The sequence below is a fragment of the Argopecten irradians genome, unplaced genomic scaffold (assembly GCF_041381155.1).
Source record: "Argopecten irradians isolate NY unplaced genomic scaffold, Ai_NY scaffold_0566, whole genome shotgun sequence".
NCBI classification, from domain to species: Eukaryota; Metazoa; Mollusca; class Bivalvia; order Pectinida; family Pectinidae; genus Argopecten; species Argopecten irradians.
The window spans coordinates 11,488-24,736 of record NW_027188033.1 but is presented as its reverse complement, the minus strand read 5'-3'; the positions used below and the strand labels follow the sequence as shown (position 1 = coordinate 24,736).

General features: G+C 41.7%; 1 protein-coding gene across 1 annotated transcript; it reads right to left on the bottom strand.

Annotated features, from left to right (window-relative positions):
- Nucleotides 1-1,478: 1,478 nt before the first annotated feature.
- On the bottom strand, nucleotides 1,479-2,039 carry LOC138313049 (uncharacterized). The gene has a single exon (XM_069253705.1). It carries the CDS (start codon nucleotides 2,037-2,039, stop codon nucleotides 1,479-1,481), a length of 561 nt encoding a protein of 186 aa, XP_069109806.1.
- Nucleotides 2,040-13,249: the final 11,210 nt, after the last annotated feature.

Here is a 13,249-nt window from a genome sequence, read left to right as displayed (position 1 = left end):
TTAGCGTGTGAGCGTCGAAGGCGCGAGATTTTGGTGTTTTAGGAGTCCGAGGGTGAACCACGGGGAAAATATTGTAATTTAGAATGGCGAACTTTTGATGAATTTGCGAGCGCCCGAAAGCGCGAGATTTTGGTGTTTGGGGGGGGGGGGGGGGGGGGGGGGGTCTCCCCCGGAAAAAAATACGATTTAGAATGGCTTAAACGAGTTTTACGATGCATTTTGATGAATTTGCGAGCGCCCAAAGGCGCGAGAATTTGGTGTTAGGGGGGTCCGGGAGTCTCCCCTGGGAAAACATTACGATTTAGAATGGCTGAGATGAGTTTTACGATGTATTTTAATGATTATAAAGCGTTCTTAACATGGTAATTTTTCGATTTAAAGCTACCTGCATTTAGAAATGATAATTGTGTTGTCATAACATTATGCAACCCAATGCGATCTGAATATACCGGCTTCACACCATCGGCACATTGTTGTGTAATATAAAAAATGAATTAATTGTCTCGCTAAGACATATAAACCAATTGATCTTTTAAGAGACATTTTTTTAAAATAGTACATAGAATCCCTTGATGGACATTTTTAGTCTAGTTCGTGTGTATTGAATTTTTACTATTTAAGGTTTGACAAAATGTGCTTGAACGTTTTATAAATGCGCCGCGCAGCGGAAAATTTTCTAGAATGAAGTACGAAAAATATGCAGGAGGACCCCTTTTCCTTTCAAATAAGCATTTTTAGAAAATTTCAGTCGGCGAAAATGGGGGAGGGGGTAAAAAGAAATGTTTGCCCCCCCCGTCCTGGGGAACGGGGGGCAGTTGCCCCCCGTGAAATTTCCGCCTTCCTAGACTTTATTATGATGGCAATTCTGTAATTGTTTTTAAATTACTTTACATCGAACGTAGTTGTAATAAACGATGATTGCCTCTGTGGGTTCATGTGTTGTTTATTTCAAACATAGTAACGTACAGCAGCCCACCAAGATGGCTGGGCGGAAAGCATGGTCATCAAGGGAGATAACTCTAATGTACAACTCAATGAAACTATCGGTGCGTTCGTTTTACAATACTTATTACAATTCTCCCCCTTGGTTAAGATCTCATACAATATCACAATAATCTGTTATATGAGTTATATGAACTGATTATTCTTTACCAAGTTCAATTTAATCAAATTAAATCCTACTTTCAACAGAGTCCAATGTATTCAATGTTTGTAATTTTCACTATTCACTTTTCAGCACCATAGTTAGAAGTATTAATGATGACTAGATTTCTCACTGACTAGAACATTATCATTATTATGATTGTCCACATGAATAGTTCATAAAGTAAACACTCAATTCAACTGGATAACTCAACTATTGAACCAAACTAAACTACTAGAAATCAAGGTGGACTGCCTTGAAATCTGAAGATTGCTAGGGATTATTCTGCCCTTTAAACACAACAATCTTCTAACTACATATACTGCTAGCTAGCCTATTTACAAACAAAGTCTTTGAACCGGTTAGGCAACTTGCGTTCCCTGGTTGGATGGTTTAATATGGGACTGTCTATCCGTTTGGACACTTTCTCCGGAGTAGGTGGAGTCTGACTCTGTTTGACCGGTGTCGCAGGTGTTACGATACTCGGTGTGACCTCAGGTTCATTCGAAACCATGGGTGGTTCGAACTCATGATCCACTTCTGGAGTCTCGGCTGAGCTTGTGTTCCACTCTCCGTAGTCTGTTCGTTTTCGCACATGATCGATGTGACGTCTGATCGTGTGTCCTTCATTTATGGTCTCTGTATAAGAAACTGGACCTGTTTTAGCCTCAATCTTCCCTGGTAACCACTTAGGACCTTTTGCGAAATTCTTAACATAAACCTTGTCCCCAGGTTGCAGTCTAGATGTTCGATCTTTCGACTTGTCGTGATACAACTTTTGTTTACTCTGCCGTTCTGTAACCTTTAGTTTTAAGTCTGGCCGTACCCTATCGAGTTTGGTTCGAATTCGACGTCCCATCAGTAACTCACAGGGAGCCACTCCAGTGGTAGACATATCCTAAGTTATATCACACTCTCGATAACTGGAATATATTGAGTTTTGGATGATTAAAATTAGGTTAATTCCTGTTACCCAGAGTGTGTTTTTTTTTTCTCCTCTCTCTCCAAGACCTGGATCATAGATCTAGAAGTCATGTCGTCTGTGCCTATCTCCAGCTTCTTCAAAAGTGTGACGTCATAATTTGGAAATCTCGTGATCTCGCGTGTGATTTGACTTAAGATATAGACATATCCTAAGTTATATCACACTCTCGATAACTGGAATATATTGAGTTTTGGATGATTAAAATTAGGTTAATTTCCCAGTAACCCCATTCTACCTTTAACATTCTACAAAATTCCCAAAACTAAACCCAATACTCATCCAAAACTCATTAAATTTCAGTTATTCACCACAACTTCTTCCTGATGTCAGCAATCGACCTTCGACTATAAACTTTCATTTCTGATGACCTTTACTCCTATTAAGTTGGCAGCAGATCGTAATTTGGTATCATCTGCCTTGCATCAACGTCTCTCAAAAAACAAAAAGAGATAATTATCAACTTTAGTCAATGCATTTTATTCATCATATGTATTATATCTAAATCATACTAGCATACATAACAGTCATTCTGTGCCAGAAAATATCTATTATTGTTACACATTTAATATTGGGTAAATGCACATTTTTTAACTCACTCGCAAAACTGAGAATCAACTTATATGCATTATTAAGTATCATGTAGATTCAATCATTATAGAACATAACACAACTATGACTACAAACTTCCTAAAATTTATGGGAAAGCTTTCACCATACGCCCAACATCACCCAATCTCTCATATATATTATATCCGCTCTGTCTGGGACATTAACTACATTTCTCAACATATTCCCAACAACACCATTCTGTACCATCCGTGCCATTCGAGAATACCTGTCTAAGCTACCTTTCGTGCGCCACCCAACGTGCTCTATAATTTCACTTGCATCGCCGTAACCAGACACTGCCAAGGTAACAGCACAACCACCTCTTAGACTGTGAGTTGTTTCCCCTTGATCCAAACCCAAAGATTTTAGGTAATGCTTCAACCTACTATACATAAGGGCTGTGGAAACTGGGCAATAAAGGACTTGTTTGTTTGAGTGGTCCAGTGGTCTGAACAGATAACCATATCTTAAATCAACCCCCATATCCTTACTGCTACTTACGAATTTCTCTAGCCCGGAAACGGGACAAACTACCCGGTTATTCGAGCGCATCACTGTAAATTCGTTTGTCTTTCCATTATTCAACGTTTTCCCTACAGTGTGTACAAATGTGAAACCTGAATCATCTGGTAAGCGTTTTACCTCCTGCGCAACACACTGGGCTAAGTCACCCGCTCTGTCCCCGCCGAAGAACTGTATTTTAAAAAATGCCTGGTCTCGAAGCAAAACAAACTTTTCTGCTAATGTGTGGCTACTGTTTTCTAATTCATGATCTATATGTTCAGAAATTCTCAAGAGTTTCGGAAAGAAAAGAGGTTTTGCTTGATGAACCCTGACCCTAGCTCTTGCTTGCTCACGATTTACAGCTTTTACATACTTTTTAACTCTAAAACTGTCAGCCGGATTTCCAGATAAAGTAGCCCCATTCCACGTTTCCCCCCGTCCCAGTTGGTCAAAGATTGATTTTATTTGTCCCACAAAAGATTGTACAGTACCAGCAGACAGACGCTTTGGGCAATCACATCCTGTTACTGTAGTTCCTAAATTAGGACAATTGAGGTGATGAATTTTTGTCTTTCCCTTTATGTCATTGTGTACTAGGAATTCACAAATATCATCTGGTGTGACTAGAGCTAAAGACATATCAGACACCTTAAGAAAGGTACACAACTCTTTCTCAAGAGCAGTTTTCTTTCTATTGTACTCCGAGTCGTCAACTAAACTGTCCAAAAACTTCAACCTTTCTTTGGTCACAAAATTCTGCCGTCCTCTTAATGATGATGAGTCAGATTTCTTACCACAAGATTGGCAAAACCTGTACCCCTCGTCGTTGGGGTACATACAAGCCTCACAAGATACTGTTGGGGACCAGGTCTTTGGAGTTCCTCGCCGTGCCTGGAATATCAAAAGAACACCAACTTAGCTGCAAACAGGTCATGAGCTAGAGCTCTAGGGCAAAAACCTGCCTTTGATGGTCCCAAAATAACATCCTTATCCCCTTTCCTGCCTAACAGCATGTGGTCAGTGGTGCGAGACCAAATCACCGGCCACCAATGTGGGAGAGGTGTGAGGCGTGGGAAAATAAATGTACAAGCCTTACATTTTTGCTCTACCAAGTATTTTAGAGCCACTGAGATGAGACAGAATGGTGGGAAGATGTATCCTGCTGTGTCCCCAGAGATTTCCTGTGCAAAGAAGTTTACCCCATCTGTATGTACTGTAGGACAGGGTGTATAGTGTCGCAAGGTATTCCCCCTTTGGTCTACCATAACATTGGAATCTAAGGACATGTAATCTATCAAATGAGGTCCAAACTTTTTCTGGACATCCTCCCATGATTTCTCTGAAAGTGTACAATCTTGTAACGATAATCTGCGGGACTCTATATCTGCCGGGTTAAGTTTTGATGGGATATAGCTAACCTTCAAATCTATGTTGGCCCGTTGAGTGAGTTGAAATAAGCCCTTAATGAACTTAACCAGCTCTGGACACTTACACCCTTGCCCCTCCCATGCAGCAACTACTGCCTTATTGTCCACCATAGCATCAACCCTATGATTCTCCAGTTTATCCTCCAATGCAAGGATAGTCTGGTACAATGCTTCAGCTTCCTTAACATGGATGGGTCGAGAGTCGCCGCGAAGAAAGAAATCCCCCAGTGCCTCTCCCTCTACAACTGCGCCCCACCGAAACAGAGAAGCGTCTGTGGCAAGATTTACCTGCAAGTGCTTCTCTACTCTCCATGGCACAAAACCTGACCAGCTATCAATAAACTTCCAATGCTCAATTTCACTTCGAAGTTCTCCACAAACCTGTACCTGTCTACTGTTTTTGGAGGCCACCCCTATTGCTCTGTTTATATCCCTGATGTAAAGCCTAGCAGCAGGCACCGCTAACATAAATGAGATACACTTACCTGCAAACCTCTGGAGTGTCTTCACATCTACGTATTGACACTGGAGAATACTTTCCCTTAATGACTGAAACACCTGCTTTTTCTCCTCTGGTACACAGAATGTCTGCCGGACTGCATCAACAAACATGCCCAAAAACCTGATAGTCTGACAAGGAACAAACACAGACTTTTCTATGCCTATAAAGTAGCCCAACCGTGTAAGGACTTCACAAACGATGAACAATGCCCGTTCTGCCTGCTGTATCCCAGGCTGTTGTGAAGGGCCAGAACTACTCAACAGCTCAGCTATTAGCCTATCGTCAATATACTGTAGACACGGCACTCCCAATCCCCGACAGTATCCTGTTGCTGCCATACCCATGGTATGGTATATGTAAGCACTTGGCTTGAACCCAAAAGGTAACGTGTTATAGGTATAATACCAACCTGCGAATTGAACCCCAAAGTATTTTTTAGAGTCGTCATCCAGCTTCACATGATCATAACCAGACTTATCATCCACCGATGTCATGAAGCAACTATGGGAAATAATCCTAGGCACTTCTTTTAAAGTGTCGAGGGCAAATGGCAAATCACGTATCCACAGGTTTAGAAAACGTTCATCATGACACAGTCGTGGTTTGGTTGGCTCCACCGTGAGTGGCATGACCAGATGTGGGGGGTCAACTTCTCCCACTTTCCCCCAGACAGACATTGATCCATTACATACCCTTTCTCTCAATGATTCTACAATGAAATCCTCATGGCCTATACAAGTGTTAGCATTAGAGAAATACATGGGTGGTGGAACATCCGAATCGTATGACTTTCCTTTAAAATTCCCCTTAAACGGACGAAGGTAAGTGCTCACGTTAACCCCTGACGATATCCACCCAATAACCTCGTCAGTAGCCCCGATATTCTCCCAAAATCTAACATAGTCATGCACATTACCAGCTAAGTAAAACCCAGGCTTTCTCAATGGCAAACTGTCCAAATCAAAACTTTTACCAGCAGCAACCTCCTCAGCCGTGGCATGGAAGAATGGAGGCTGGAGAGTTTTCCCTCTGTAGTTCACCCACTGTGTCTCACGATTCCTGAACTGTACAGTGGTTGGGTCAAAATTTACCCTCCTCTCCCAATCGGGAATATCTGGATAGAATTTTGCTCTTTTCTCACCATTCTGGAAAAGTCAAGTATCGAAAAGAAAAGATTTACAGAGGTAAAAAAAACTCCCCAGCCTCCATTCCACGTGACAGAATATGCCACTAAAGGATAAGTTCCTCCGGAATGAAAGCTAGGTGAAATTAACATAAATCGATAAGAGCCAAGACAATGCTTGAACTCTACCTGAGCAGAAAAACCTAAAATCCAGCACGATACAGTACGAAAACTAGCAGTAAAAATCTTCTAAAGTTAACTAGTCTTTCTTAATTTTTGGACAGTCACTGACAAAGTGTCCCTGTTCCTTACAATAAAAACAAGAACCTCTACCTCGAGGGTTCCTATCCCCCTTGTTCCTCCTACCCTGCCTGAAAGAGTGCCCTCCCTGGGGAGATAATGGATGGGGATATGGCATATAACTATAGGGGCTACCTACTCCTGGCACCCCTGGAAGGATTAGGCCCGGTGCTGCCATCGTTGAAAAATTCTGGTTTGGGTGCATCATGTGCGGGTAAAACATTGGGGAAATGGGGGTTGGAACTTTACTCGCCGCATTCTCACTTTTTTCTCTCTCACTCATGACCTCAGAACATTTCACCCAATCTGCTACAGTCGCACTGATTTTTCGGTCCTCATTTGATCCTAACAATTTCATGCAGAGACCACAAATGTCTAGATGTGCCTCAAATTGCCTACATGCAGATAAAGCTTTGGCATAAAAGTCTGTCTCAGAGTGCCCAGCTTTTATAGCATTCTCCACCAGGATTTCCATTGCTGTAACCAGGGCCGGCCCTTTTGTCAATGAAGGCTTGCTTGCCAGGGACCTTACGTGTTTTAGTGATCCTTCCACCGTTTTTTGCGACATCAACTTCAAGTCTTCCTCCATCCGCTGCATGCGGACCTCCATATCTGTTGATATAATAAAATTCAATTTACCGTAGCATTTATCTGTAGTCCGAGCAGCATAATTTTTTTTTTTAGACAAGGTCCAAATTTTACCTGGTAGCGTTGCTTTGGCCGACTTATCTCCCTTCTCATTTACTGCAGTAATTCGAGTGGACTTGTCGCTCGTGACCGTCCCAGATTGTAGGGTTGTTCCCCTTGGTGCCCCCACCTCGTTTGCGTGTATAATTGCGACATGCAGGAGGAACCTTAATGATATGTCTGTCAAATTTGTTCCCGCCAGCGAAAGGACCAAACTTGCCTCCTGTCCTGTTAACCACAATATAAACACCAGGTCTCAATATTTACCCAAAACTAACACACTTAAAACATAAAACTACCTTTTCTTGGGATCATAAAACCAAACAAATTGAAGCAAGGTATAAAATAAATAGTCAATGAATCTCAGCCAAATTTATATTAAATAAAACAAGATATTAAGTGTTAAAATGAAACATATTCTAAACATTTAATCGGTGACCTGGAAATTTACACTAAAATATTTGTTTCATCCATTAAACTATGATTTTTACCTACCAGTGAGTTTTTTAAATTCTTTCTGTAATTCGGCTGTCGAATATCCAGAGAGAGGGTGGTCCTTTTTCAGCCTTGCAGTGACCAAGTCCCCCATCTCCTCCTCTAACGTTGCCTTCACTTCCAAAATTACCGGCAAGATATCCTTTTCCACTAGGCAATGCCTAGCTTTCAGTATTTGGTACGTCATCTGTAAGAACACATTCCCAAAATTAGGAATTGAACTAACCCCAGTTTCATAAGGTGTTGTTTAATATATATATTACAAATTATTTTCTCATATTAAGATAGGTATATTTGTGATAATTGCATCCTTAATCTCGTGTAACTTGGTAGTTGTATTAAATAACAGACACTCGAAAAATTGGCGTAAGACAATTCGCCCCTAAATAAATATCATGTGGGCGAAACGTCCCATTGTTCAACAAGCCGATCCCCGATTGGACGAGTTAGTATTTCATTATCAGCTTCAAAACAGATTACCATGAGTTGTGACAGCCTCGTCAATATAAAACGAAAATCACCACACTTCAGTTAATATACCATAACACGTAACATTTCTGAAGGCTTTCATAATCGATGCCTGTTTTCTCTGCCATATGCCTGTGACATTTCTCTGTCACTTGTGATCAGCCGCCCGTGACCTTGCCCCGACCGCATGGGGTTTGAAATTTTGAAACAATAATTATCCGGAGAAAAACTAACCACGAATCGTTATAAAAAGAATGAAAAAATAATAAAATGGCCATACATATATTGCGCGCAAATTGAAAACCAGAAAATACATCTCGACTTTCACTCGTCGGTCTCCTCTCGTTGGCCGGGACCACACTTTGGCGCCCTTGCTACTTATCCCAAAAAATTTACAAAGTCCTCGTGCCTGATAAAATTAATCATGTAAATAACCATACTCCATAAAATGTGTCTACGGCTTGACCTCCTGACACAACCATATCGCCAGCCCACGACTTGTGGCGACCAATTATTATTTTTCCCTGGCCCCGCCATCAACTTAATCGAGAAATCCAAACACGTGGTCTGTGGGGAAACGGCTCGTGGATTAAATTTACGAAGTAATACAGAAAATTATCCTGCGTACATCCCACATCATACTACAAATGTTTCCGGCCGAACCTCCTGACATGTAAATAAATAGTTAAAAAGTGAAAAAATTAAAACTTCTTACCGTCTCTAGGCCTACTAATCTCGTGATCTCGCGTGTGATTTGACTTGAGATATTGTTTGTGGTGTTACTCTTTAAGTCAACAGAAATCGAGCTAATTTCTATTCTACATTCCCCTCGGACTGTTTGCGAATTCCATCCTTGATTGTTTGCACGGCTCGCTCAGCAAGTCCATTTGATGCTGGATGATAAGGAGCACTCCTGACATGCTGAATACCATTTTGCTTCATGAAGTGTTTGAACTCATCACTAGTGAAGCTAGGGGCATTATCTGATACTATCATCTCAGGTAGTCCGTGTGTGCTTTGAATGTCCACCCGGAGCTTCTCCTATTGTCCACTGATGACGTAGAGGGATTCATAACAATGGAACCTCCATTCCAATTTCGAGTGAGCATTCTAAAGATCAACCGAAGAATGCATTTTGATTCAATTGAATGGTCCCCGCATTAGTCTATATGTAGGTAGATCTGGGACCATGGGACAACTATGCCATTCCCAGGGATGTTAATGGGGCCTTAGGGCTGGGGGTTTTCCTGTGTAATTGGCAAAACAGACTCCAAACTCTTATACTGTCCTCTTCATTAAATCTGATGAATCTAGTCCTGGCCACCAGCACAGTATCACTCGGGCGAGATTTTTTATTCCTGTTCTTTTCCAGGATGACCCTCATGCACGACTCTGGAAGCCATGGTTGGTTGACCCTTCAGGGGTATGATGAATACTCTACTCCCCCCTGAGTATACATCCGTCTTGAATACTGAGCTCTGACCTGACCTTAAAATAGGGTGTGATTAACTGGTCTGGACTCTCAGCTGGCCAACCTGATTGCACAAAGTTTCGCACTCTGGACAAGACTGGGTCTTGATGTGTCCACTGCTTAATCTGGGTTGCGTTAATGGGCGAGTCCTCGATCTGTTCCATAGCAAGGATTACCTCCCCTGGTACTGGAGGTTCTTTGGATAGTTCTAACATAGGTACAAGCGACTCAATCCATCCGCATAATTCCTTTGTCCTTCACGATAGACAAGGGTATACTCGTAAGCTGCCAGCGTTAATGCCCAACGTTGGATACGTGCTGCAGAAAGTTCAGGCACTCTCCTATCCTCCTTCAGTCAGACCTAAACAGCGGTTTTTGTGGGGTCTTGTATAAAGAGTGAAAGGTTTGTCCGTACAGGTATTGATTTGAAAATTTATTCTTCACTTCCATAACACACATTGCCTAGACCTATCCCTTTTCCCAAGTGGTGAGTAGTTCCGTCTCTGATGGTGGAAGAGCTTTCGTGAGGCATAAACCGACAGGGTCGTTCCGTAACCATCTTCCATTCTTTCAACAGCTATATCTACTGGCACCCTATTCCATAAGGAGCACGCATGCCACAATCAGAGGGTATGATATGGGTTTTTCAGGGTCGTAGTGACACCAGCCCTTTCTGCTGAACATCAACCGCTCCTTAGCCGCTTTTAAATGCCTTTATTCCTTCGCTGTTTTCATCTCCCACTTCCATTTCGCAGTTTCTGTTGGATAATAATTCATGCAGGGGAGAACAACACTGTGTCGTAACAGGTTAGGTTGGAATCAGTTGATGTAAAAAGTCGCCATCACAGGAAAGGCCTTGTAAGATTACCTTTTACAGTGTTTCTGGTGGAGGCATTACACATGACTACTCGCCGCCGTCACCTTGTCAGTAGGGTAAAGGATGTATGCCCTCCGCCGACACCCCTGTGTGTGTCCTAAGATATAATAACACCTATGTATCTAGGAACAATACATTTCTTCGTTTTTTTAACTTTAAAAAAACCCCGTTTAATCCCTATGCGGCATTTGCCATCCTTTTAAGTAAATTCACGTACCTTTGACAAAAGCTCCCGATTCTGGTTTGCACCTGTAAAACCAGGAATGTCATCGTTTCGCAACGATGACTCTTGAATATTCCTTGTAAGGATTTATTTCTCCATTCGTCCTTTGGAAGATCCCCTGGAGCAGAAGCAACTCCGTATGGAAGGCGGTTATAACTATATAACCCCTTGTGAGTGTTTATCGTCACATAAGGTTTCGATTCCTCTTCAAGCTCTAATTGCTGGTAAGCATTGCTGAGATCAAGTTTGGTGAATTCCTTTCCATCACTTAAGGTTGCGTATGAGTCATCGATTTTCGGAATCGGATAATTGTCTAACTTCGACACCTCGTTGACCGTTATTTTGTAATCGCCACACAAATTCGTACCGACTTATCCTCCTTAACAATAGGAACATTAGGTGCAGCCCATTCCGAAAACTCAACAGGTTGATAGTACCCTCCTTGACCAACCGATCAAGTTCTGACTCTATCTTCTCTCGTAGAGCGTATGGTACTGGTCTCGGTTTGAAATAACGTGGTCTGACATCAGGCTCAATATAGATGTGTGCTTTCACACCTTTCACTGTTCCTCTGTGAAAACCTCTTTAAACTCGTGAACGATATTTTCAACGCTGTCTGGCACTTCAGGCTCTTGATTTGATAGTGTGAACTATCTCTGTCCAATCCAGCTTTATTTTGTTAAGCCAGTCTCGACCCAATAGGCTTGGGCCATTCCCTTCCACTACGACTAGTGGTGGTCGTTCTGCTTGGCCTTTGTATGATACATTCACTTGGCCAACTCCCAAAATAGGAATTTCCTCACTCTGTATAAGTCTTAAGCCGTTTCTCTGACTTCCTAAATGCTACGCGAATTCCCCTGCTGTCTCACTGTATTTTGCACGAATTAGAAATTGAAGACAGAAGAAGCACCTGTATCGAACTCTCAATTTAGATACTGAGCGAACCATCACTGTTCATGTTCACATATGGTAATGGGTTTTATTACCCTCGGATTAGACGAATCATGGAATAAACCTTCGAATTCAACATCACTATTCATTTAAGATCAAGTGGGTTCCCGTTGAGCGATTCCTTAACACCCAAAACTGCTCTGTGTCGATTTGTGGTGTCTCACATGATTTTTAGTGTCTTTTGCTTCCCAAGATCGACATTTATTGGCAATGTTGTCCTTTCATTTCTTTCCACACGAAAAATCCCATCCGCACCCTTGAATTTGCTTTACAAGCCCCTTAGGTGTGGTTTACCCCCATAGTGCCCACCCTGAGCGCACTTCATATTTAGGATTCCCTGATTTTGACAACTTTAGCACCCATGTGTCATGCTTTGCTCATTTAAACCTGTTACTAATCTTATGTATTTGGGAGTCGTCTGATTTTGGTTTGCTGTAGATCTGCCACATTCTTACAAGCCATTTTCATGGCCGTTGGCTGTGGTCCAGTGCCATTTTGAATGTCAATTGGCCCATCGATAACAGACTCGCCTCTGAATCCTGTCATCGTTTACACTCAACATTTCAACAAACCAATCGATCTCTGAGCATACTTTCAAGAGTGTTCCCCAAAATTAGTCTTCTGTTAAGCGACGTAATTTTCTGCTACATAGTTAGCAACTGATTCGCCATTAAGTCGGAATCTATTAAGGGAATTTGTACCTTTGGTACGATTGTCTGAAGGTTTCGGATGTTGATGGTTTTGTACGAGAGTTTTTCAGTTCATCAATGTCTTATCGCCCGGTTTAGCTGGGGCTACCCAAACTGCTAATCAGTTTATACGTTTTGCCGCCACATTCCGATAACAAAACTGACCTTTGTTTTCCTGCATCGGTAATCTCGTTGGCTGCGAAGTAATGTTCCAACCGTTCAACGTATTGGCTCCAAACCTCCGTTTCACTTTTAAACTCGTCGATTTTCCCAAAAGTCGCCATCCTGTTCTGTGTAGTGTGTACCTCGTCCACTTCCTCGTCGCCAATTGTAATAAACGATGATTGCCTCTGTGGGTTCATGTGTTATTTATTTCAAACATAGTAACGTACAGCAGCCCACCAAGATGGCTGGGCGGAAAGCATGGTCATCAAGGGAGATAACTCTAATGTACAACTCAATGAAACTATCGGTGCGTTCGTTTTACAATACTTATTACATTATGTCTTCCCACTCAGCCAACATATCCTATTTTAACATTAGGCGGAGGAACAATAGAGAACAATAGGGGCTAATTACAGGTAAGTTATAGTCTGTTTTTAGAAAATGACTTACCTGTATTTACCTGTGCTAACACCTGCACATTAAGGTCACAGTAAGCACACAGTAAGTACTTAGTACTCTACTTTTATTCTTATATTATTTTTTCTAAAATAAACGTCACATTTTACATGTAAAGATCTATTAATTTTACACAAAAACTTACAGATAGTTAATTTTTCCACATCTTGATG

Excerpts from the sequence above, each read along its gene's own strand:
- LOC138313049 (XM_069253705.1), bottom strand. The coding sequence starts at position 2,039 with ATGTCTACCACTGGAGTGGCTCCCTGTGAGTTACTGATGGGACGTCGA.